Here is a 27,394-nt window from a genome sequence, read left to right as displayed (position 1 = left end):
TCAAATATTGAGACTCATTATCTAAAACAAAGCGAAAATATGAAAAGATACCAAAAATTTGATAAAATTAATATCAAATTTAAAATAAAAGTTCTAAAAATGTTTGAAGCGAATATGTGTCTTTTAATCAATCTGGTTGAAAATAAATAAATATTTGTCATTTCTAGAAGAAATAAAATGCTAAAATCAATAAATTAAGATGTGCTTGAGTTAAAAAAGATTAAAATTTAAACACACTCTGATATATAGTTTTTAGTTTTTTGAAGTAATAAAAATTCATTGAATAGAACAAAGTGAGCTCTTGGTATGACTCGATCCAGTGTGCAGTGCAGGTGTGGCCATCTCTTTGTAATTTACAATGTCTGCTTTAATCACCCGATTAGATTGCTCAACCTCTTGTTTTGACAATCTGATCCCCAATATATCAGCTGCAATTTTTTGAAAACAAAAATTCACTTGATCACCTGATTTTGCAGATAAAAAGAAGTTTGCCATCCCATTTTCTTGGGCAAATTCAACATGTTTTTCTCTTTTAACTGTGCGCAAATGCTCCAAGTCTTTTTTATTTCCAATCAAACCAAGGTATGGTTTCTTTTCACTTTTGGCATAAGTTTGTTTAATGACCTCTAACCAGTCTTGTAAATTTTCAAAACTATTATGATTAGTGACATCATAGACCAACAGAATTCCATTGGCCCCATACAGATATGTATCTAACATTTTACCACCAATCTGCTGTCCCCCAATGTCCCAAACTTGTAAAGTGACATTTGTATTTCCAGGTAAAGAAAAGCGTTTCATGAAGAAGTCCAAACCCATAGTCTGTTTGTATTGTTTGTCAAAATTTTCTTGAGCAAGCCGCGTACAAAGAGAAGTTTTACCAGCCGTACCATCTCCAACCAATGTGATTTTCAGTTGCTGTTCATTTATATCTTCATCTTCAGAGCTCGACATTTTTCTTTTATCTAATCAAAATGATAAGAATATTTATCAGTAAGGAAAGGACATTGATAATTTGAGGTGTAAAATTAGTTCCAGTGTAGTCTAAGTAGTAAAAATATTGAAGATTTATTTCAAGATATTTAAATGAAAATATAGCACTCTTTTAACCCTTTTAGCATCTACCTTTTTTTCCAATTTTAAGAAATTTCAGCCAAAATCAGTTCCTCCATGTACTCCTCTTGATATCAAGCACTGTTTGTCAACACTTTTTTCCCAATAAATTATTCCCTTATAGTATCTTATAAATCATCTTATATCCTCAGGGCAATTATAAAATGGTTTTTTAAGAATAGTAGAGAGAAAATGTCCTTTAAAAAATGCAGATTTATTTCATAAATTCATTCTTATAAAAATCTAAAGTAAAAATCAACTCAAGAAAAAGTAAATCGAACCCCCTGGAAATCTTACGGTCTAGCTGGAATACTTATCTACTACCCAATCAAAATTTAGCAATAAGGTAATCATCAAATTGGGTAGTTTAGCTGATAAAGATCTATTCTACGCACCATTTTAATTAAAAATTTTCCCCTGTCCTTGCTAACTTTGGGGCAAGTGTCATCATATATACATCCATGATTATAGTTGATGTCCTACACACGACCCATGGCATGGCCCCTACATAGCTACCCTGAAATTTTTGCTTTTCTTCGTTGAAAACCTGGTCTGAACATGCCTGGGCCAGTTTGGGACTTTTTTAAGTTAAAAATCACTGAGTGGCTTGAAAAAGTTGGCTACACCCCACCTGTCCAAACTGTTGAGAGATTTACACAAAAAAACAGCCAAAAATAAAAGTATTTTAACATGTCAATATTTCTATTGGGACAAAGCAAAAACAATGAAAAAGAGTTCTTGAATTCCCGAGTCAATTGAATAATGTCAAAAAAACAATTTTTTTCTATGTCTTTCTTGAAGGGAAATTTATACAGATTTGTGCATTTTTCCCCATTAAGAGCCATTTTTTTTAAGAGTCTTCAGGGTGTGATACCTCACCCTCTTGGATTTTGCTGAAATTTAGACCAAATGATCTATCACACAAGAAAATAAGACCCTGAAAATTTCACCTTGATATCTCAAGTAGTTTTGAAGATACAGTGTCTCAAAGATAGGCTACTAAGACAAAATTGACCCCTAAAAATCATGAACTCTGGTGGGGAGCAGATTTTGAAAGCCAATGAATTTTTATTCAAGTACATTAGAAAGCTGATTTACAGTGGATTTCAAGAGCTTTTTGTAGGGAATCAGAAAAAATCAAATTGAGTCTCCAAAATTTTCCCCGAAAATCTCTAGCACCTCCTGTAGAGGGCTTCAAACTTTGCGTAATCTGGGTTTGGAAGCACTTTTAGCTGGCTGCTGATGGTCCTTGGGACTTTTTTGAAGTAAACTTTTGACCTGGAGTGGTTTACTGGTGGGTTTTGGCCACAAAAATAACATTTTCAGGATTTCCATCTTTGCGTAACCGTCAAAAATGGCCGAAAAAATTGCTATTTTGGCAGACCTGGAGCAAAATTCAAGATGGCGTATCTTTTTAAGGCAACACCAAATTTTTTTGAAATTTTCAGCAAGGCTTCCTTAGTAGGTCTAGTTTATAGCCTCAAAAAAATCTCAATGGGCTTTTGAAGTCTCTTAAAGATATGATCGATTGAAAATTTGCTTAACTTCGTTGTTTTCTCCCTCGTAAAATGCTAAATCAGGCCCACTTAAGGGCTCTAACAGGATAATTTTTGTCAAAATATTGGTTGATCTTCTCTAGCCAACTAATCATTGGCATTAGGGGATCAACTGAAAAAGATTTCAGGTCATTTCCATCAACAGATGACATTTTATGACTGTTTCTTTATTTCTAAGTACAGAATATGTAAAAAAATGAGACTGGCATCTGGCCTTTCCTACCATTCCAGAGCCCATATTTCCAGGAAACGCCTCAACCTTTCACAGTTTGGTGAATAATAATCTTAAATATAAGCAGGCTACTTCAACTAAATGGGTTTAACAGTACTTAATTCCTATTCAAAAACTTTTTAGACTCATTCAGAAATCCTACTTTGACAATAATTTGCGCTTTACCGCAAAATTTCTAAGTCCAAGTGTCGTGATTAGCTTTTAGACTGTCCAATATCTCTATAATAGTGTACACTAACAGTCTTACTTGTTGATCTGGGAACTAGAGGACCCCCATTTTTTGTTTTGTTGTGGCATATTAAATGGTTTCTTGCGTTACAGACATTTATTGCCTTTAAATAATCTATTTTGAATTTTTTAACTGGTAAAAACTAATACGGTCCAAAAATTTGTCCCGTTCGCAACGGCACAAAAGTCTTAATTTCTCTTTTTTTGAGACAACTTTAATGTTCTAACTGTATCAAGCCAATGAACTATAGAGAACCACATGCTTTTTGCAGCAGTATCATTTTTCTTGACTTTACATGTACTAGCTATGAGTGAAAAACTTTTTGTCCTGTCTGCAACAAATTGTCCCGTCAGCAACATTTTTCTCAAGATTGGGGCTGTAACAAAAAAATTCTATAACAATCCAAGGAAGGCTATTTAGTAGAGTTCACAAAAATGTGAAGTTCTTAGAAATTGCATTTGCCAAAGTTGAGTTATGGGTCCTCAAAAAGTGACTGATGCAGACGGGACATTGTACTATTTTTCTGCAATTCACCATGTAATTTGATTTTAACGTACAGTTTTGAAAATATTTAGGTACCAATGATCTAATTGTAGCATTAGTAACTTTGCAGTGAATCCATGTTTAAAATTTGAGACCAAAAGGATTATTTTATAAAAATTTATTCAAGAAAACCATTTTGTAGGTGTTAAGGGGTAAATCGCTAAAATTGCATTTTTTCACCAAGCAATAAAAATTTTCTTAGCAGCTTTTATAAAATACCATACCCAGGGAAGAAATTCATAGATAGCCTAGACTCACCAGAAAAAGTTTCAGCCCTTACTGTTTTCTCTATCAGGATATAGGGGGTACCTTTTTTTGTAGCAGGTTTTTTAAAGGGGTATCCAATGGTATCTCAATGCTCCGCCCATTTGATTTCATATTTTTTTAAACATTTCTTCACATAGATCAATTTTGACTTACTAAAAGTAATGGCCAGACGACGGTGTCAATCGAACGAATCGAATGCCAAATCAATTGAATGCAATTGAGTCAATTCGATTGCTTCAATTATGTTCAATTGTATTCGATTATGTTCGATTACGTTCAATTGATTCAATTGTATTAGATTTTATTCGCTTTTGTACGGTACTTAAGCGCTCGACCGCCCAGGCTAAAAAGCTCTAATGGAGTGATCCAATTTAATTTAATTGCAATCAAACTCATTGAACATAATCGTAATCAAACAAAATCGAAGATTAATTGAATGTAATTGACAATCAATCGAACCAATAAAACATAGTCAATTATATCTAAGAAAAGTTTGAAAATCTCTCATGGATCAAAACACTACCCTCAACATAATCTCAGCAAAAGCTGAAACTTCATCACTATATTATAAATTGAACCAATCTAACCTTACTCGAACACAATCGAATATTACCCAGGAATCAGCCGTTTGATTGTGATTCGATTACGTTCCGATTTTTAAGATCTAGTAAATCCCGATGAATCAAGTCGGCAATCAATAACAATAGAATCTTATGCCGCCATCTTTAATTTGCCAAACTAAATGTGCGCACGCATGCGTTAACCTTAAAGCAGCCCTTATTTTCGGCCCCCACGGTATTGGCCCTACCGCATTGCTGAATTTTGACATGAAAATTTCAATAAGGGTACATGAAAAAACTTGAACGGGACTCAATGTGGGTTAAGTAAACAAAAAATAATGATTCAAAGAGATGCTCCGTTCGTCTGTGCCCGCCATTATGGGAAAGATCCGAACCTGCAAACAGCGCCAAAAAAAACCGACGATTTTACCGACTTTCCGAATCGGGTTTTCTTGTAAATAAACAGTCGGTTGGACGACCTGAACGCAACATATTTTTGATTGCCGCCTAACTGCTGTGGAGTAATTAGTTATTCAAATAACTGTCGCGTTAGCAAAAACATCTATTAGGAAAGGCTCTCCTGTGTCCTGATTAGAAAAGTCAGGAAAATCATAAAATAGACCTTTTTTCAAAGAGGCAACCCTGTTGAATAATTATGTAGTCCAGCCAGTTAGTCACACTAGGAAATCTAGCTTTCAGAAAAAACAACATCAGTCATCTACAGGATGTATTTGCACAACAAGGATGAGAGTTACCTGAATCAAGTTCGCAAGACAATTAATTAAAACTTGAAAGTTTGAAACAAAATAAAACGTGCAGCAGCCAAATATCAACCAACCAAATTTTGTCATTCAATTCCCGAGACAGTGCTTCGATTTTTAAGGCCTTGTTTATACGCTAAAGTAAAAATAATTCTGCACATGTAAATGGGTCATTGTCTGAGGTCCGGCAAAATTTCCGGGAAATAGCCTATCCGGTGGTGCGCGGATCTAGGTGGGTTCCGCCTCCCCCGTAGATCTTTTTCTTGTGAAGTTGATCTTCAAATTAGTTTTCAAGGTTGGCTTGGCTCAAATTTTTTCATCTATGGCTCAAATTTTAGGTAATTTCTCAAAGTTTTTGAAAATGCTAATCAGTCCGTCACAAACAGCGATATTTCGATCGCACGGAAGCGCTTCAAAACACCAGCTTTTTTGGAGTTTTGTCCCAAACGCTTCAATCTCGCGTAGGCTTAGGGGTCAAGACTAGAACCCCCAATACGAGACATTTGCCTGACCGAAAAAAAATCATCATCATCAATTTTGTTAATTCTCAGAATCATTTACTCACTGGAAATACGCAACTTTTTGAATTTTTTTTTTTTCGGTTGTGCTTCATTTAAAAAAAAACGAAGATGAAAAGTTACCATCAATCCCGCGAGTAAAAGAAAGTATTCCGACTAGTCTACGAAAAATGCGCTCACGCGGCGAATAGAATATCTCGCAAATTAATATATGCATAAACCTGACGGAATCCTTTCTTTTTTATGCTTAGGTGACGTCACCATCAATCCTGTCTTGACAATGGTGAACCAAATTTGGCAATGCATAATTATTACGAGCGGCCTAGAAAGTTTGTGTGACGCAGAAATTGGGCGATAAACGAAGCCCTAGAAAAACGCCCAGTGAAAATTGAAACTAGGAATTTATTGAATATTTCACTAATGAAGTATCTGACTTTTTGTTTTTTGTAATTATTATAAATTCATAATTTTTAAATACTATTTTTTGAAAGTCAAAGGACAATTAAAGTAAATTTAAGCTGATTAGGTAGATATTGGGCGGATGGGCGTTTTTCACGTTCCGAGATCGGAAATTAGGCCAGAGTAAAAGACGGGGGCGTCTTAGTATGTAATATTAATTCATTATCATTATTTTCTTTTTTCGCGAATGAATGCAAAATGAATTTTTAATTTTTGAATTAAAGGAAATATATGTAATATATTATATTCGATTGTCAATGTCAAAAGATATTTCTTTACTTTACGATTACAGTCTGGGAAATCCTCTCAATTGCACGCTTATGTTCCGAGGCCGTAAGCGCGCAATTGTACGGTTATCAAAATGGCAGAATTTTTAAGCGTGTAATTACACGCTTATCGAAATTGTTCTGAAACGGGCGGTAAGCGTTAAGCAAGATTGACGGGTGACGGCTTTTGCGGTAAGCGTGTAATTGCATGCTTTAAAATTTCCTATATTTTTGACACGTAATTCCTTCCGAAAGCTCTGTTGAATTTCAAAAGCCTAGGGCAGTTTTACTCAAAATTTATCGTAGAAGAAGATTCCGTAAAAATGGATTGCCCGTTAAACCATGCCTTCGCCCGAATTAGAGAATTCTGAACCCCTTGAAATCCCTAAGCAATTTCAACCGGGGCGGGAGCGGGCGTAAATTATAACCATGCAATTACGCGCTTACGCCCTCGGAACATAAGCGTGCAATTGAGAGGATTTCCCAGACTGGATTAATCTGATGTGTTGCTTCGCCACTTACCCCCGGATTGTTATTATTGTGAAAGTGAATGCTTACGACGAAATTTGGGAAATCAAAAAGACAACTTTTGTGAGAATGTTGAGCTTTGTTTATATGGCAGTTTGTGATGGACTGCTAATTTCATTAAAAAGCGCTAGGTTATTTTTTCATGAATCCCTTTAGAAGTTTTGCGGTGCATTTTTTTGCTGAGAGTCAAGTAATAAAAGATATAGCGCATTCGCGGGACGCTAGTTTGACTAACGGCCAGCCATACAAACAATGATACAGCAATGCATAATACACCGTTTAGGAGTCTCGCTATTTCACGGTACTCCATTGCAGAGGTCCGGTAAAAATGGTAGGTAAAAATGCGCACTTTAGTACTGTGAAAGGTTAGAGGAATGTAAACATTGTGAATTTTTTTCTCTACTTTAAAGAGAATGATTTAGATATTTGAACATGATATCAATGATAATTTTATAAGTCTCTCCTGAAAATTTCACAAAAATTCATCAAGAGGAAAAGAAGTTATGATTAAAGGGAGTTCTTTCCCTACCATTTTTCTGCTATGTTTCCTTATGAGAACCAGATGTTTACCTACTGTTTTTTTACGGAGGAGAGTGAATTTTCTGTGATCGCTAAAATTCAAACAATGGAAAATTGGATTGACGCGTGCGCAGTCGATACTCCTAAACGGTGTATTACTGTTTCGTGCATATTGTAATAATTATGCATGGGTGTATCACTGTTTTTCTGCTGTACTACATAATTATTCATTCAACAGGGTGGCCTCTTTGAAAAAAGGTCTATACTTTCCTAATTAGGCAAAAACTCCTGACTGACTGTCTGGGATGTAAAATTTTTAGCTTAAATGGCACCTGATGGTGATGGCACACGTAAAGTAAAGTGATTGAGTTAAACTTCTGATTAAATGTGTTTTTTGCCCTTCTTTACCTATAATCATCATAAAAAACACTCAGAAAATATGCCAAAAATTTCATAATCTGTGAAAATGAGAGGGAGCGCAAATATCCTATTAGAGGCATGAAAATTAGAGGCGCTATAAGAGATAAAAAACCAGCATGCAGAAATTCTTGAGAAAAAGGCAAGGCTTCACAGAAATTTTTTATTTTTTATCGGCATCAGGCCAATAAGTTTACTTGAATGTTAGAGTAATGATAAAGAAAATACTTAAATCTATACCATAAATCTGCTCGAAAGGTGGGTTGAGAAAGCCATAAAATAAAGCGAAAAATTTGGGTCAAAAGTACTCATCTGCGATTCTGCGATTCTGCGTGGTCCTCTCTATCTTTTGTTTTGATAGGCACTTCTATATTGTTAATAAAAGAGTGCGAGACCTATAAATACGTCGTATTTTAGTTCCGTGATTTTCCGTAGATGGCATCGCCACCTTTTTCCTCTACCTGGAGCATCTTTTCAACCATTCTGTATCTCCTGACAACTTTCTTTAAGCTTTCTTGGTTGCCTGATTTGATTTCATCCACTGTTACTTTTCCAGCATCAATCTCCTCACACTCTCCTAGATGCTCTGTACTTTCTTCCTTCTTACTGCAAAATCTACAAGTCCCTTTGTCTCCATAATTTGCTTTTGCCTTGATCATATTCAAGCGTACTCTCAGGAGTAGATTGGCATCTGCTTGAGTGTTGACGTTGAGATAGGTCTTCTCCTCAAAGTTTGTCAGGAATCTCAATTTCTTTTTCGTCTTTATTTCTCTTCTCACTTCTTCTTGAATCTCCTTTCTTGTTGCCTCCTTTACTTGTCTTTTCCAATTTGATTTGGGCAATCCTCTCAGCTCCCCTGGTATCTTTAGTTTCTCAGCTATCCTCCATGTTGCACTGTACCAGCTTTCATCATCATACTTTCTTGTCATTTGGCTTTCAACAATAGTCTTTGCCAAGCGTTCTTTGCCGTTCACTATGTTGTGAAGAACCATTAGCCTCTTGTAATTTATCGTGGCCTTTATTGGCCAGATACCTGTCTCTGCTAGAACTCCCCAGCTGGGTGTTGTAACTGGGAGTCCAAGAAACTTTTTGATGTTGGAGGTGTGTATGGACTCAAGACTCTCCCAGTCTGTCTTTGTGAGTGCTGGCCATAGCTCTACGTCTCCGAAGATTGAGTTTGTTCCTGTTTCCGTATACAGGAACAACTTTGTTGCCAATTCCATTGAGATTGCTTTTTGGCCGTGGCAGTTTATGACTCCTGCTATCTTTCCTGCTCTCTGTTCTATTTCCTGGAGTTGTCTCGAGAAGTTGCCTCTTTGATTCAGCCAGGTTCCCAGATATTTGTATTCTTGACATTCCCTCACCATCCCTTCTCTCAGTTCAAAAGACAGCTCTTCTTCATTCTTTTTCTTCCCTATGTGGAGTATTTTCGTCTTTGAGGTTGAGAAGGTGAATTTTTTTGTCTCCTCCATCTCCTTGAGTGCTTTTAAAGTGTTCTCTGCTGCCAGTTTTGAGCCTGCCCCAGCAATGTCATCTACATAAGCTAGCGCATTTACTTGTAGACCTGGTGCCATTGATGTTACTATACCGGGACCAACTTTGTTCACCATCATTGTTGATGCACAGCACAGTTGTGGCCCCAAAACTGTTCCTTGCTTCACGATCTCCCCTATCTCTATCTCCTGAGTGGAACCCACTGGGGTGTCAATGATGATTTGGCATTTCTTGTTAAGTTTGAACACTTGTCTGGCTTCAGCTTCTCTCACTCCTGCATCTTTCAAGTCCTTGATGCAGTCTTTGAGCCAAAGTCGGTCGAAACACTTCTTTGCGTCTGCAAAGACAATGTACGTTTCTCTATGCTTTGCCATCTGCTGTATGCTCAGTATGGCCATCAAGTTGTCCAAGGTTCCTCTTCCCTTCTGCCCACCGTTCTGGTTTATGTCAATTTTCATTGTTTGGTTCATTCTTTCTAGGAGCACTTTTTCCCATACTTTACTGACCACGTTTGTAATGAAGATTCCTCTCCTATTGTTCATTTCCAGTGTGGATCCTTTCTTGTGGATGCTCTTTATTTTGACTCGTTGCCACGCTTGGGGTATCTCCTCTCCATTTGATATTTGGTTAAAAATGATCCTGAGGTGCTCTTCGATTTCAGTTCCCCCTCCTATGAGCATTTCGTTTCTCCACTGTTCTCTATCTGGTGCTTTTCTTTTTTTCAGCTTTTCGATTATTCTATTTATGGTCATTGTGGTGATTTCCATTGGTTTCTGCTTTGTTGCCGTTTTTATGATTTCCTCAAAATCTTCTGCAATTAACCTTTCCTGCTGTTTTCCCCTCTCTGTGGTGTATTCCTTTGGTGTTAGCAGTTCCTCATAAAACTCTTTGTACACTTTCAAAACTTCTTGCTTATCGTCTTTACGGTTTCCCTCTTTGTCTTTGATTGATGTTGTTTGTGGTTCTCTCCTTCTTTGGGTGATCTTTTTATGTATCTCCCAAAATTTTGCTTGGTCAATACCGCCATTCTTCTTTTTCATTTCTTGCACAGCTCTTACTACTGTGTTGTTGATCCTTCTTCCTTCCGCTTCTAGAATCTCCTCCTTAACTTTCTGTATTTCTTCTGTTAGGTTTTTATCTTCTCCCTGTTGTATCTTTCTCAGATTTTTGTATTTTTGGTTTAGCAGCCGCTCCTCCTTTGACTGGCCATTCCGAGGTGATACTTTTTTTCCTGCATTTTCATATGCCTGCGCAACCATTTCTGACCATTGCTCATATCGCCTACTCATTCCTTCCTTAGCGTTATTGAGTACCTCTTTGAATTTTTTGTCTTTCAGCATTTCTTCAAATCTCTTCATTTCTGCTGGCCCATGACGTGTGTATTGCTGTTTCTTTTTGCCACATTCGCCAATGGTCCAATTGCATTCCACCATAATGGCAGTATGGTCGCTATATATCTGTCTTATTTCTCCGTTTTGTTTCTTCAGTCTGCAGGGTGTCCATATCTTAGCTTCGTCTATTTGCATTGATATTATGCTGTTTTCTGCTCTTTCGCATGTCATAACATAGTCAAGTCTTGATTTACATTCTCCTTCAATCCTTGTCCACTTGCCCTGGCATTTGTCTGTTTCGTTGGTTATTGTGAAATTTAGTCTCTCAACCATCTCTTTTTGTATCTTTCCTCCTACACTTTCACCCTCGCTTTCGATTTTCGAGTTTGTATCTCCTACTACCATGGTTTGGAAGTCTCCTATGATCCCAAGTTCTACTTCTTTCTCTATTTCCTTGAAGGCCTCTTGTAGTTTGTTTCTTCCTATGTTTTCTTTTGGGATGTAGACTGCTCCAATCTTGATTTTGTGTCTTTTGTTATTTAAAGTAATCCATAGGCTTTCGAGGTTCCCTTTTGTCATTGAAACCTTCTTTGTGATTGGCTCTAAATGCTCCTTTACTGCTATCAGGACCCCACCTCCATTTGATGTTCTATCGTTTCGATAAGGCTTGTACCCCTTGATTTCAAATTTTTCACTCTCATCTAGCCATGTTTCAATAAGGATGATCATATCTGGCCTCCTTTCATCTACAATGCTCAACACGCTCGACATCTTTGATTTGATCCCTCTGATGTTGTTGTAATAAATTTCGAAATTCTTCAAAGTGTTCTTGACCTTCTTTCCTCCTCTTCTAGTCTTTTTCCTTTCATTTTTTGGTTGCCTCGAAAAATTTCCTAGTTTGTCTTTCTCCTTGTCCTGTTCTGTTATTGTTATTCCTTTATTTATTGAGGGGGAGTCCCTCTCTCTCCTAAAAAAGGCGAGTTTCCATTTTCTTCTCCTATTTGTTGTAGGGTCTGCTTTACGCTTTCCTTTATCATTTTCCCCATCATTTGAGTCAGTCTCTCCAACAGTTGTTGTTCTCTTGTATCAGTTTCACTTTCATTTTCAAATTGCTTGATTCTGCTGATCTGTTCATGTTGCCTTCTTTTTTGTCCCCTTCCTTCGTCTGTTAACTGATTCCTCTCTCTCTGGTTCTCTTCTTTTCCCTGCTCTCTGTCTTGTGTATGGATAAATTTGCAGTTTGGTTTATTGCAATCTTTGTTATATCTACATACAATTGATGTATCATGGCTTTGTGTACAGTTGGCTTTCTTACATTCCTTTTCCTCTCTGATGTTTTGACATAGTTTCTTGTGTTCAAACTTGCAGTGGTTCTGAAATCTACATCCTTTTTTATTATGCCATATACAAAGTTTCTTTCCCGCTTCATTATTTTGCCTTCTGGTTTCTTGGTCTTTTTCCACCTGGTTTTCCCATTGGGTTGGCTTTCCTGGTCTTACTCTCTGCCTTTCTTCCCATTTTCCTTTGTGGTTCTGCTGTTTATTCTTTGTCACTGCTGGTTCTGCTTCTCCCTGGACTTTTTCCTCTATCTTCTTCTCTTTCCTGGTGATTTCTGTTTCCTCAGCTTCTGCTCTTCTGTCTGGAATCGTAATTTCTTTCTCCTGCCTACTTTCCTTCTCTTGTTCAGCGTTCTCTATCATTTCTTGTAGCATTTTTTCTATTTCTCTTTTCTCCACTATAGTCTCCTCTATGTTTTTCTTGTATTGTTTTATCTCGTCTCTAAGTCCTTTTTCCCGTTTTTTGCTTTCATCCCATTTTCTTTTTAAGCACTGGAGCACTTCCTTTCCATTTGTTTCTTGTCCTTCTTCATTCTGCTTTGGGTGTATGCCTATTGCTCTTGCGACTTCTGATATCCATCTTTCTTTTCCATTTATCTGTACTAATGCCATCTGGTGTTTTTCTTCCTCAATCTTTAGATTATCTTTCATCAGCTTTGCCTCTGCCTTAAGTTTTGCTATGGTGTCACTCTTTTCTTCTACTTTTTCTTCTGCCGCTTTTAGGGCCATTACATTGACTGCTATTTTCTGTTGATGGTTCTCTATTTCACTTTCACACGTCTTACAGTACCACTTTAGAAGAGGGCTGTCACCTAGTAATATAATTTGGTTGTACACCTGCACTAACTCACTTCCACACTGTTTGTTGCTGTGGAACCATTTAGAGCATAGGTCACACTCTATTGCTTTGATGGTTGATTTGGATATCATTTTTTTACAATATCCGCATCTGTTGTTTTCATCTCTGCCTTTCTCAAACTCTCCTAGTCCTGCCTCATCCTTGTCTTTTTCTTCCATCTCGTTGCTGTTTGGTTTCGAGTGTGACTCTTTATTTAGAGTCACCACAGGTTGGCTTAAATCATCTTCCTCACTCTCTCCTACTGGGATATCATAAAATTCTTCCTCTTCCAGATCATCTTCTTCTCCCTGAGTACTTTTTTCTTCCAGTTCAGGATTTATTAAAGCACTATGTTTTACTTCCTCTCCTTTCGGTGTATCTCTGTTTTCTTTCTCGAAAGCGGTTATCCCTTGAAAATATTTTTCTGCCTCTTCTTTAGTCTTAAAACCTTTATATTCTGCCCCTTTATATCCATTTACTTGTTCTGAGCACTCTTCCCATGTCTCGAACAGTCCTTTCTTTCTGCCTGTTTTAACCGCATAGACTTTTGTTGCTTTTGTTGTTGATCTCTCCCCCATTTTTTATCTATATATTCTTGCCTTTTCTTTTGTCTGTTCAGTAAATTTCATAGGTTCTAAAAAACTACGTAATTTGTAGGTCACGCACTCTTGACCCTATTAAAATTTTTGAAACAAGAAAAACAGGATTTGTTTGCTGAGTGTTGTTGGTTCAAGGATGGGTTTGATGGTTCTTTACTTTGTAGAAAATCCTCCACCGAAATCTCCCCTCTTGTCAAAATCCTCCACCGTATTCTCCTCTCTGGTGAAAATCCTCCACCGTATTCTCCTCTCTGGTGAAAATCCTCCACCGAAATCTTCTTATGATCTTCTTATGACCAACAATTTAAAATTTAAAATGAAAAACTAAAAATTTGCCGCCATCTTGAAAACCGTCAACCGTCAACCTTCCATTTTGAAAAAATCTTCCTTTCTTCTTTTTTGTTGTTGTTGTCTTGTATCCACGTTGCCCGTCAACATATTTTCGGGGAAATCGGGTAATTTTGAAAAAGCTGTTCAGCACGAAGAACGATTGTAAAACGCCAACGCCTTCTCGGTCAACATCGAGCAGCCACCACCACTGTCCGCCCCAACTCCGAATCCTCCTCTTTTATTTTACTAGACCTATTCAAGCCTATTCCCGGGAGGGGGGGGTACTAGGTTTGCGAGGTGACGGGTATGTCCGAGCCGAAAATCGAAAATAGACCCTTTGAGAGACTTTTTCCTAGATTTTGGTCCATTTTTTCTAAATTTTGGTTTGATTGTCACCAAATTTTGGTCAAAATTTTTGGAAATCGTGACACTTTGAGAGAGAAATTTTTGATTTTCGTGATTTTGGGACCCTTTCAGAGACTTACTTTTGAAATTGTACCCCTTTGAGAAACTTTTGAGGAATGAGAAAAGGTACCCTTATGGCTCGCACATACCCGGCACCCATTTTGCCTAAGTACCCCCCCCCCCCCGGGAGCCTATTCCACAAAATCCTGTTGTATTGGAAACAACCTTTAACCAAAACCAAAGCTGCAAATACTTAACTGACATAATAATTTCACGGTCCAAGAAACAAACAAGAAAACCAGGGATACTTTAGAAACTTAAAAAAAAATTATAATCATCATGTTAAAATTAAAGCATTTTTGAGAAAACTATTTAGTACAACAGGTACAACGGGTCTGACGGGAAATATTTCATAACCTTGACCAAGCAAGGTGTAAACTAAATCCGTCTGTGCATATCTTTTATGCTATTACTCGATAAAATTGGTAGATTGTGGGTGAAAATGACTTCACAATCACAAAGGAATCGGTCTGTAAAGAAGAAGCTCTGCCTTAAGAAAAGAGACTTGTTTCCAGTACCCGTCAAGAAGAAACCCTCTTAAAATAATTTTTATAGTTCGAATCTCTCTGAACAAAAAATTCGAACAAAAAAGATTCCCCAATCGATTTCGAATTACCGTTGTTGTTTTGTTTTGAGTCAAATGTAACTCACACTCGAACACTCAAGCACTGATGAGTTTAACCCTCAATTAAAAAATCTCATTTTTCTTACCCCGGCGAAAATCGAGGATAAAATTCTTACCCAGTGAGGTTTTGAGACCTCGAATCAGGCCCGTTGAGATTTTACTTTATAGCCCCCGCTGTTGGATTTTATTGTGACAGGGGTATTTGACTGGCTTAGAATTTCAAGAAAATGATCAAAGAAGCAGGCGTCAATAAGAAGATTGCAGTGAGCGTTAACATAAATACGCGTTGGCACAATGTGTCAAAGTGTGCCATGTCATATTGGATATTTTTATTTTTCCGGGCTTCATACCTTTATGATACCATCATCAGGAGGTTCATAAAATAATCTACAGTAGTTTACAAATTCTGCTAGTTGAAAATGTACAAGCTTAAAGTAGGTAAACGACCCTGGCGACGCACCGGACTGTCCGGTATTTTGTCCGGTGGAGAAAAGTATTCTGTAAATGCACCGGACATTATTTTCCAGTGTGAGATATACGATCTGATGAGGTGTTGTCATTTTTGCCGTTTCGCTATTATGTCCGGTGTCGAAAAATTACCGCCTAGGAGAAAGGGTGGTAACTTTACTAAGACGCCCTAACCTTGTACAAATGCGTACCGGACGCACCGGACTTTTAGATGTCCGGTGCGCACATTATCCGGTGCTCAAAAGTATTCGATCTTGACACCGGACATTTGGCACCGGACTTTTTCGTGGCTTCTGCTCATCCTCTAGCGAAAAAAGTTTCTTATAGGAGGTATATCTATAGATGTCTGCGATTCAGACTAGGGGAGAGGCTATAACCTATGCCATATCTGAACAGGACCAAGGAATTAGAAACAACTTCGCTTCTTAGTTCATTCCGTCTTTGTAATACCAATGTCAAAAAAAAGGACTTTTCGATTCCTATGACTATGTGAACGGATTTCACAATCCACATTTTGAATTTGTATATTGGACTAGATTAACGGGTTAATATCCAAATAAACTGATTTAATGACCGAATGATATGAAAGTAATCGACTTGTGGTGATTTGTAATCGAAAATAGAAACGGTTAGAATTTCATCTTCCTATCAATTAGTTAAAGTAGATGTTTGTTTGGGAGGTTTTCAAAGAACAGCTTCATAATTTAATCTGTTATCCTCGAATAAACAAATACCCTGATATACCACATCCATGGATGAAACAGAAAAAATTGTTGATTCTCTAGCCTAGAGTTTGTGGATTTTCAGATGTGGATTTATCATTCGATTACATTGGTATGGATTTCTAAGTTTGGGAAAGTAGTTAGTTTCCCTAACTAGTGAAACCTATTTTCCCATTCTGAAAGTGTATACGTTAGTGATAACGGATTTTTTATTTGATAAAAAAAAAACCTATGTATAAACAAGGCATAGTTATGTAATCGAAACATAATGTCTTGATATCGGCATTACTGCAAATAAAATATAATTCGGAAGCGCTTTAGATATCGTAACGAATTATTTGATTATTTGAATTTATTGCATCATGGGGAGTTTTTTCTTATGTGCAAAATGCAAAATAATATCATATGGTTTGGTTTAAAAAGCAAGCATATATTTTGAAAGGGTCAACGGTCTAAAGGATTGATGACGAGATAGCAAGACAATAAATTAATGAATGCTTTTGAAAGCCTCAGCATTGGTCCTTTGCAAGAGCACGTAAAACTTCCGTTTCGAAAAACAAGAGGTAGAAGTAGTCCCACGCAAATGATTGCACTCTCTGCAAAATTGGTTTTACGGGTACGTACGCTCCTCCAGGTATTTACCTGCACATATACATCCGGGGGGTAGGGTACTACCGTTGCCGATCGACGGGGGTGCTCCGCTGATGTTCGAAAAATGGACCCTACGTGGGACTCGTTTTTTCAAAGATTTTGCCTATTTATCTACTTTTTCCCCAAATTTTCCAAAAAAGCCACCCTACGAAAGACTGATTTTTCTATTTTGGTGTTTTTGCGACCCTGCCTGGGTTAAAAAGGGTACCTTGAACAGCGGCGCATCCCCGTAACCCATTTTGCCCTAGTACCCCCCCCGGATATACATAAAGGAAACGGTTTTACTCAAGGACATCTGTCACCGGGAATCATTAAAACACCGCAAAGAACTGTAGTTAAAATTAATGATACTTAAATTCTCTCGAAATTGGGCGATCATGAAAAAGCTCAAAAATTTTGATTGAGGTATATCGGAGTGGAAAAAACTTCACAAGGTTTACTTCCGATTGGCTGAATCTAATATCGTAATAGGCTTAACATGGAAAGCAGAATTTCTACCAAAATCATTTTGAAGGGAAAAGGGATAATAATATTTTCTTTAGAAATGCAAAAATATGATCTTCCTTAAGACATACGAATGATTTGTTTGTTGTAAAATACTAGAATACGAGAATCGTTTTCCTCGTGAGATAAGCCTACTTCATAGAATCCGTGTTTTCAGTACATGGTTTATTTCTACGCGTCACTGTTTTGCAAATTGAAAGATACATCTTAACAAAACAGCAACAAAAGAAAATAGTACCTGTTTCCCAAGTCATTCATTAGGAAGAGTTTTTATTGAAGGGAGGGACACCAATGAAGTAAAAAGCCCGAAGGGCTATAAGCGAATCTTTATCCTTTCTCAGGCAAGAAAAAGTGAAGCCTTAGAATATACGTCATATTTTTGACGACGGATTGAATTTAGTGGTTTCTATATTTTTGAGTGGTATTTTTTTAAATCTAGCGAAGAATTTTACTTTATATCTGGAAAAAACCGCACGGGCCAATCAAGGCCGCGCAACTTAGGTAGGATTTAGCAGTTCCAAATCCTACGTAGGAGATTCCCTTCTAGCCCTTCGAGCTTTTACTCTATTGAGGGAGACCTTCAGAAGTTCGTATATTTCTCCTGTAAATGAATGTAACAGATGCACTAATTTTATGAAATATTACAAGAGAGAAAAGAAAAATTCTTTGTTTGTGTTATGTTAAGTGAACAACCCATTTTTCATCGCATTTCAAGATTGGAAACGACAATAGTTTTTGCCGATTATTCTAATTTCAGAAGAAAGTTAGACCATTGCGACACGAGGAAGTTGCATCAAAACTTAAAGCACAAATAAAATAATGAGGATTATTAAGGATAAAGTCGAATGTAGTTCTTAATTTCTCTCTTCGCATTCTGTCTGGTGACCCAGTGTTATTTTTTTCTCAAAAAGTATTCAGTTCGTAAAAAAAATAAGATAAAAATTTGGAAATATAAAAAACGTAAAACCTGCAAATAAATATTTCAAAATAAAAATCTACAAAAAAATGACGAGGTCAACCATCATTGGGTTTCTTCTTTTTCCGTAGAACGAACATCCGACATGAGAAACTGGCCGTCCTCACACAATTACTGAGTTTAGGGAAAGAATCATATTTTGCAAAGCAATGGTCAATCTTTTTGCGACATTTACTCCTCTCTTTCTTGGTGTAAGTGTAACTACATGCTTGTATACATTCTTCTTTGCTCACGTGACACGTCCGAAAACTTCGCACCTCCGTACTCGAAAAATTGCAATGTTCAAAAATCATACGACATTTTGTGTGACATACAGCCAAAGGTTTGGTAGAAGTCTCTTTGAAAAACAGGACAAACAAAACTAGAAAGGTCTGTTGCAACATTTCTGTCCAATAAAAATATCTTCCGACCGAAAACAAAACTTTCAATTTCCCTGCTTAGTTGTCTGCACTTTCGTAAAACATAATGTCAACTATTTACAAAGCAGGCTGGCTAACCGTTCTTTAATCATCGATTATAGATGAGACAATTATCCTTCCTTGACCACGTGATCAAATGCATCCAATTAGAGCACAATAGAGCAGGATTAGTGGCAATAACATGTTCTCTCTTTATATTTACTCAGAAAGAGTCAATCAAATAACCCTCTTTATCATGTGGTGAAAAGTAGTTCGGGTCGCGCAGCTTTTGCAGATGAATAAAACCTCTACTTTTTATCTCAAAAGGCACCCATCATAATCAACACCCTTTGAAAGAGATTTCAGAGAACAGCAGGAACAAACACATGAAAAGGCTGACAGTAACACTGCGTATGACATCATCTGGTACATTGTGTGAAGAGGTTTTTTCCGCTTATAAAATTGAGCTTTCGGTAAAATAAACAACGAATAGAAAAAAATTCAAACATTAAAAGTCTGCTTTTTATGTTAGCTCTGAGCCTCGACTTTAGTGAAAGATTATATCAAAACTTTGCAGGAAATCTCCATTTTGGTGCTTATGGTAGTTTTCAAATGATAACAAAGTGACAGTAATTACATGTCGTAAAAATCACTAAATTTTTTCTTTACTTCCTTTTTAGTTTCGCTAAGGGTCACAGGGTTGAAGGCCCGGCGGCGCCCCGGGGGGTACTAGGGTTGCGAGCTGATGGGGGGGGGGTGCCGCCCGACTTTCAAACTTTGGACCCTTACCGGACTAAAAAGGAGAAAACAAAGGAAAATTATGGGAATTTTACGACCCTTAGCGGGACAAATTTGACCAATCTTGACCAAATTTCGATCTTTCAGGGGGTAAAAAGTTGAAATTTTCCTATTTTTCCAACCCTTAGTGGGACTGAAATTTGATTTTCTGATTTTTCCGACCCTTAGCGGGACTTTGGATGTCCAAAAAAGGTACCCTTAAGGGCGGCACATACCGTACCCTTCATTTGCCTAAGTACCCCCCCCCTGGGGCGGCGCAAACCCGTCATCTCACAACCCTAGTACCTCCCTACCTTGGAATGAGACAGGGGTGTGTGTAGTATTTGATATCCTTTAACCTGGTCCTGGGCCCTTCCCATAAAAAGTCACCTGTAAGTTATGTAATCGGAACATAATTCTTGATATCAAAAAACAAAAAGAACTTATTGCAAATGAAAAGATATCGGCAACATTTAAGTTTCATTGATCAAAAACAAAGATTACATCACATGAAAAAGAGGTAGCTAATGTTTTCTTTTCTTTCAAGCCAAAAGAAACCAAACAAGAAAGCTGGTAGAAATCTTGGTAGATTAGCTATCAGACCTATTTCATCAACCTTAATTTAAGCTGGTGCTTTAAAACGCCTTTAACAATACAGTTTGTTGTGAAAATTGAGAAAAAGGCGTTGAGTAGAAAATGAAACAAATAATAGTTTATCTTGGACTAGAATAAATTTACTTTTTGGAACGAAAATAAAACTGGTTGTAGGATGCAATAATAACTTACGAGCAGTCATCTGATTGGACGGTTATTATTAATACAAAAGGAAACAGACAACGGGTAATATATTATCAATTTCGATATGAAAAAAGAAATGAGAGTTTTATAGTTATTTAGTCCAGAGGACATATGGACATATGAACAGATAAGGTGTTAACAAGGAAAGTTCAGTAGACAGTGTGTTGGTTATAAAGATCAGATCATATCATCTTATACCATCTCAAATCAAAGCCAACATCTTTATCAAACCCGAGAATCAAAGGTAAGACTAACTCAATGAAATTCCAGGAACAAATCAAGTTCAAAGAAAATTTAAAGATTTAACCAATAAACTCTTCTAACCTCTCTCACTCACTAGAAAGGTACAAATACCGAATTATAATCATCCTTTTACTTTTCTAGATGATGCAGCGTCAAGAAACCTTTTTAGCAGTCATTTTCACCGTCTTTTTGCTGATCACCTCCACAAGAGCTGGTATGAATAATTGTGGCTTGATGTGTAATGAGATCAACGAAGTGTGCAGACACAGTGTTGACAATCTCCAACAATGGATGGGGTGCAGTGAAAAGCAGCGTGGCTGTATGAAAGAATGTCGCAGGAGATACCAAGTCGCTGATGGAGACAACAACGACATCGAACAACTCTGGTGATGATGATGACGATGATGCCTTCCTGATCAAATTCTGTTTATACTCGCTTTTCATCTTTAGAAATTATTTGATTAAAATTTAAAGTTGCTTGTCACAAATATCTTGTATAAATACAAAAACTGACTTACTGATTTACTGATAAAATGCTTGCATCCCTATTTTTTTTGGTATTTTTGAACAATAAATTGAAGTTTTAAAAACGTGAATTCTAGATATCCGAAAGCTAAAGTTTTTCCTTATCATAAAGATAAATCGATCAGTTCAAAGAAGAGGGAAGAGATTAAAATAAATTTTAAAGATAAATTGCATATATCTATATCTTTATCATGGCTAAAAAAGAAACTTTCAAACTGATAAAACATCAGAGGAATGTTATTGAAAGAGATAGGAAAGGCCTGGGTATGGGAAAACAGAAGGGTGCTTAACAAATGGTCAACTTTGCCCCTTTTCCCTTTTCTTCCTCCTTCTATGTACACCCACATGTTCAACTTAGATTTTTATAGATTTAAAAAATCTTTTTATGTCTCCAATTTAATCAAAGATTTATTTGAAAGCTTCAAATGATTCGTAACTCAGTTAAATTTGCCGACATTCATCCCTCACTTAGCAAAATACTTTAAAAATCAGTGATTGTGTTCCAAATAAACAAAACGAAATAAAATGAAGTCCGGTATTCAAATATGTCGGCCAACTTTCTTTCATCATGTATAGCTCCTAGAGATAATATTCTTAAAACCGTCCCAACTCTCAAACTAAGAATTCTCTGACCTCTTTCTCAGAAAAAGTTCAAACTCCAATAGGCTTTTCCAGCATGCCTCCCACCTCCCATGTTGCCCATGTTGAGGTGGTTATATTTTCCGTCCAGCAAGGAACGCTAAAAAACCTGTAAACATTAAGGGCTCCGAAGCTTAGACGAAGTTCCATGGATATCTTAGTCTAGCATGCTAGACGACTTAACTCAGTAAAAAATAGGAAGTAGAAAACTTGACAGGAGCATCAATATCCCAATATACCATATCCCGACATAAAAATTTCCCGCTTTCAACAAAAACGTTGTGAACGACTGGATTCCCAGTCTATGGATATCTCAAAAATTTGTCAAAAATCTGTTGTGGTTAACCTCTTCAATTGGGGAATGGGCAATCGATTTCTAATCGACGGCATGCGCCGCCAAAAAAAATTGCTTTCAAAATCGGACCCTTACAGTACAGCCCTTGAGCAGTGTAAAGGTACCTTTACAGTTCATTTTACCGAACGTTTCTGACCCTTACAGTGTAGTTTGATTTCATATCTTATTTTGCTGAAACCACATGAAAATGAGCCTGAGATGTCGACACAATGTGCAAAGTTAATCAAAATGGGTGCAAGTCAAAACTATAAAGACTATACATCAGATTTTTACTGACAACCTTGGAATACAGCAGTCCCTAAACAAACTCTTACAGTGCATTCAACTAAAAGAAGACCCTTGTAGTGCGCTTTATCAATAGTGCATTCTGAGATTCTCAAAAAACCTACCCTTTAAGGGTGGCACGTGCCGCGGGTCGGACCCTATGAGCCCCCCCCCGGCCGGCATGTAGCAGTACTTTTTGAAAACATTGAAACGAGTTTTTAACAAATGAAATTTTGCTATTAATTAACATAACTGTTAACTAAATTTCGGTGAATGTTACTGTGAAAATTTTTGTCCTTGTAAAATTTTTAGTAGAACATCCTTTGAACACATATTGTGACTCTTGAAAGAGCTGAGCATAAAAGTGACTTTAACAGAATTGTGATGATTTACTAATAATCGATATTTAAAGGACAGCTCTTCATATCTCATATCCTTTTCACTGTTTTTCTCATAATTATGGCATAATCTGTTCGTTATCAGGGTTCCAGCTTCCCAGATTTCAAACGGGGAGCTAGACCTAGTGCTTAATTAAGAGTTAAAAATTTTTCGGGGTACCTAGCTGATCTGATAGAGGCTCTGGAGTCCATTAATTCCTGCATTTTTCAAAATTGAATACTGCAGACTATACTATTCATTTCAGTTTCTTTTTGAAACTTTGTTCAAATCTCTAAATATTTATTTTATTCGTGGCTGCCATCTTTCATAACATAACACAGTTTTATTACAAGATGTACATGCAAGTGTGCGCCTCTTATGCTAACAAAGAGAAGCTAAAACTCGGGTTAGGTAAGAGAAAACATACATGGTAGCTTGTTTTTAAGTTGTTGGCCCAGCATGGCCTTTCATTGGCATGTCGCTGTGTATGTCCGTTTTCGAAGAAGCAGCGCTTTGTTAATTTAATTTTATTTTGAAAGAAATGGCGCTTTGTAACAAACATTAGACTATTCAAATCGAATTTTTTATAAGTCTGGTTAAAAAGTACCGATGCAGAAGATCTTTAGTAACAGGGGGAGTTCTTCACACTAAGTCAAACGGTTAGTTGATAACTAGCTATGAGCCCGAATGTCAGGGGGAGTTCACACTAAGTCAAACGGTTAATTGATAACTAGCTATGAGCCCGAATGTCAGGGGTAGTTCACACTAAGTCAAACGGTTAATTGATAACTAGCTATGAGCCCGAATGTCAGGGGTAGTTACTTTCACAAGAGTGTGACATTTTTCTCGTTTCTAATCGATAATTGGGTCACGAGAGTGAATAAGTAGACACTTCCACAGGATGAAACGAGATTGATTGAAAAGATACCCTCAAAATAACGCCCCTTTCTAGAAAATTCTTTCTCCTCTTTCTTCCATTCAGAAAAATCTGTCTATTCGTAATATGACGTAACAGGCGTATATTGGACGGAGATCAAGATCGGGGTGTTTCAAGTGGGGTTCTTCTTAGTCATTTCGTACTATCTTGTTTCGATTCATAAAATGGAGACCAAATCAAAAAATGTTGATTAAAATTTAACATATTTTCCTTGCCTCAATAGGGTTCGATTCGTATACGATAAGAAAGATGTAAGATGTTATAATGCCAATGCTTTGTTCGACGTCTTCACCGCGTTATTTATTAAAAGCAGATTGCGAAGAGGAAGAACTTTTGATGAAAAAAATGAAAACAATACAAATATAATAAAATAATAAAACATGAACATAAAGCTTTTTTTGGGACCCCTTCATACAAGATTGATTAGCATAAATATAGGGGAGAAGTCAGTTAAAGTTAAGAAACCAAAGAGAACACATCACTGAATTAGAGGGAACCATCAATCACCGGAAAATACAATGGAAATATTTCGAAGGTAAGGTGATCTTAATCCAATATTTTCGATCATGATTTATTCAATCTTTACGTGATAATTTCATGTGATTAACGCTGACGGAATTTTAGAAATTGTGAAGCGTAGCTTAAACAGTGTAATCTTTATCATACACTTTTCGCAACAAGGCCTGATTAGAGCTACAGGTAATCGTCCTAAATCCATTTCGAAGGATTCGCGACTTGCTTGTTATTCAGTAGTTTTTGGATAAGTTTTTGAAGAGGAGAAGCCAGTAATCCAAAAATTTCTCTGTTTACAAAACAAGGTAATCTCCTCTCAGACAGGTCGCTCCTATTTAACTTGGGACGTGTGACGGATATCAACTATTCTCAGCAATACTCTCTAACATAACCTCTTCTCTCCAGCCTACCTTCATCTACGCGAACCATACTGAAGATGTTGGCAACACTTCTACTAGTGGTCATGGTAATAAACGGCACACAAGCAGAGAAAAATGTCGAGCTAAGACGATGCAACATGAAGTGTGCGTCAGATCATTTCATATGCCTATCAACGTCATACACCAAGAGCGAATTCAAATTCTGTCGTAATGCTGGCCTGATATGTCACCAAGATTGCAAAGACAAACATCTCGGAAAACGGACAATGAAAGATGAACTTTACCGACAGCATACAAATTATGAAGATTACTACTTCCAATGACGTTAGCAGACTATTTTGATAGGCATTTTTTCAGTGTATATTACTTTTTGCGTTTCGGAATATTTTATTGTAATTTTTTAATACTTTTATTGTGATACTTTGTTAGGAAAGACCAATTAGAAACTGACGTTAACTGATTCTTCTACCTACTTGGCCTGATACTTCTACCTACTGGGCCTGATCCAAACTATGAGAAGGTAGCTTCTAAATTTAAAGGGCGAAGGGCGGAAAGATCAATTTTGAAAATCAAAGGGCAAAAATTTGGTTTAAGCCAGGAAAAAAGATTTTAGGGCTAACAGCTTATTTTCTGAAAATCGCACCCAGTCTCTTTTTTGTAATTTTTGTTGAAAAATTACATTTTGATTTTGGTTTAGACGCAAAGAAAATGGAATATGTACTGCGTTAGAAAAAGGGGGTCACTTTTCATTCTACGATGGTCTGGTCTGGTTGTGCCAATTTTAAAGATTTTGAGAGACTGGGACCAGGTTGCTTAATTTGAAACAAAAAGTTTTTCAGGAGTCAAGGTAAAACAATTTTTTCATATATTACGTGGCACAGCTCCAAATTATCTTCATTTAATGGAAATTAAGTCGTTAGGTAGGTGTGGTCTTAGGTTCTTATTTTTCTTAACTCAGAGAATTTTCAAAATTCCAATTTACCGATGTTTATTAAAACACTCCCAATTTATCCCTATCTTTTAAAAAAATGCCTAGGCCTTTTTCACTGCTCTCTTCGATGTAGGGAACTTACTGCTTGAAAACCCCACCAAACATTTTAAAGCTAAATTTTTACCATATAGTGGGAATACAAAATGGTCGGATAAACAACCTTATGCGATATGCATAAGACTTTTTTGAAGTTTTAGATTGGAAAGTGATTGCAAGGGTGTGATTTTGTCTGTCTGTCACAGTTTCTCATGGCGGATCACTTATTTTGAGTCCGGTGTCCCTCAATGAGTCCGAAAAAGTAAGTTTTCTAGAACGATGTGATCTCGAAACAGTACCCGGCGAATTTAACGCGCCTAGCTTGCAAAACCAGAGAGATCAATTTCAAGGAATCACATATCAAAGCTTTCGTAGGATGGTCACGCAGATATAGATTTTAACTCTTCTTAAAAGTCTGGTATAAGTTCCATCAAGTTGTTTTTATAATATAATAGTTTTGTCAATGATCAGGTCTCTGAATCGTAAAGGAGAATAGGTTCAGCGGCAGATCAAAAACTTGACTTTGATGATTGTAGAGTCAAGAAGTTTTGAAGACCATATTTTGTGCAGCTTGTTGCACTCACTCCAAGCAAGAGCTTTACGAATTTTAAGTAGTAGGAACAAGATAAATGTTGTATCAAAATCATATTTTTCAAGGTTGGAGGGCTCATTTTTAAAGATTCTTTGGTAAGCAGGCAGTCTGGTAAAATATGGCATTTCGTATGCTTTGTGGAGGGGAATGAAGGTGCGAAATGTTTTCAAAATCTCAAGAGGGCAGCAGATCCCCAAGACACCATGCTAAAAAAATATCACACACAGGAAACATGTTGGTAAATCAGGCGGTGAAAATCTTCATTTTTTCCATTCGAACCATAAAGCAGTTTTGAAGTGCACAAGTATTAAGATTTTCTCTAAAGTTTTTAAATCCTTTTGAATACTTTGAAATTCCCTTGCATTACTTCATAAATATTGTAATCTTGTAGGAATAAGAACTATAACAGCGAATAAACTCAGTCACGGAAGAAATAGAAGCGATTGAAAAGGCTAAGGCTTACGACCTCAAGCCTCGAGTATTATTAGAGGGATAATCTCAAAACTGATAAGGTTCATCCGAAGTCACGCGTCGTAACGATAGCGGAAGAGTTTTCGGAAATTCACGTTCTTTCTAATTTTTTAACCGGCTTTTTTTTATCCATGAAAATGTTTCTTAGTAGATATGGAAGATTTTACAAGTTTCCCTGATTAATAAACAACCGTCTCACCTATTTATATCCCTAAGGAAAACGTGTTTTGAAAACCGGAGATTACTCCATAATGACGTCACGAAAAATGTCTTCATAAAATATACAAATTAAATTCCCAATCTCGGAAAATAGGCTCCAAAAATGGGAAAATTTACACTTTCAAAAAGGATTTTTTACTTTAGTAAAGCTCACAACAAAGGTACAAAGACTTCCCACTAAGACTAAGAGAACCCACACACAATAAAAAACTGCTAGAAATTAAATAATGTATAATATTTTGAACGAATATATAGCCTAAAATGTGTGAAAAACGAAATCAAATCAAAACACAAAGCGAAATACCAGGAGGGAAAGACAAACAATTTCAAAACCAACTTAAAGGTATATACTTACTTTCTATGACTTGGCTTTATCTTTCACACTTCTTCTTGGTTATTACAAGCTGTATTATTTTCATTTTTAACTCTGTAGAAAAATAAAAGCAAATTTCAATATAATTAAGTTTTTTCTTTAGGAACACCATGCAGAACTTCTTATTGTTACTGTGTAGTATGGTGATGGTATTATTGGTGGCACAAATAAACTGTAAAACTTACTACACTTATGAT

General features: G+C 36.7%; 2 protein-coding genes and 1 long non-coding RNA gene across 4 annotated transcripts; 1 reads left to right on the top strand and 2 right to left on the bottom strand.

Annotated features, from left to right (window-relative positions):
* Window positions 1-102: 102 nt before the first annotated feature.
* Window positions 103-27,253, bottom strand: LOC136805744 (ras-related protein Rab-28-like). 2 transcript variants are annotated; one of them, XM_067062290.1, is made up of 2 exons: window positions 27,180-27,253; window positions 103-965 (listed from the first exon to the last, which is right to left on the bottom strand). In XM_067062290.1, exon 2 carries the CDS (start codon window positions 952-954, stop codon window positions 277-279), a length of 678 nt encoding a protein of 225 aa, XP_066918391.1. In that variant the 5' UTR covers window positions 955-965; window positions 27,180-27,253; the 3' UTR covers window positions 103-276. The 2 variants fall into 2 exon arrangements, with proteins under 2 accessions (XP_066918391.1, XP_066918392.1); XM_067062291.1 differs by lacking the exon at window positions 27,180-27,253 and adding an exon at window positions 8,209-8,274.
* Window positions 11,735-13,546, bottom strand: LOC136805829 (DNA ligase 1-like). Its single transcript, XM_067062396.1, has one exon. It carries the CDS (start codon window positions 13,544-13,546, stop codon window positions 11,735-11,737), a length of 1,812 nt encoding a protein of 603 aa, XP_066918497.1.
* On the top strand, window positions 24,044-24,971 carry LOC136805844 (uncharacterized). The gene is made up of 2 exons (XR_010846454.1): window positions 24,044-24,157; window positions 24,541-24,971. It is a non-coding gene; the product is annotated as an uncharacterized lncRNA (long non-coding RNA).
* Window positions 27,254-27,394: the final 141 nt, after the last annotated feature.

The sequence above is a fragment of the Clytia hemisphaerica genome, unplaced genomic scaffold, assembly GCF_902728285.1.
Source record: "Clytia hemisphaerica strain Z4C2 unplaced genomic scaffold, Clytia hemisphaerica genome assembly, whole genome shotgun sequence".
Taxonomy (NCBI): Eukaryota; Metazoa; Cnidaria; class Hydrozoa; order Leptothecata; family Clytiidae; genus Clytia; species Clytia hemisphaerica.
The sequence above is the reverse complement of the archived record's forward strand: the minus strand, read 5'-3'. Positions and strand labels throughout refer to the sequence as shown.

Coding starts and splice junctions, on each gene's coding strand:
- LOC136805744 (XM_067062290.1), bottom strand. CDS start 954: ATGTCGAGCTCTGAAGATGAAGATATAAATGAACAGCAACTGAAAATC.
- LOC136805829 (XM_067062396.1), bottom strand. CDS start 13,546: ATGGGGGAGAGATCAACAACAAAAGCAACAAAAGTCTATGCGGTTAAA.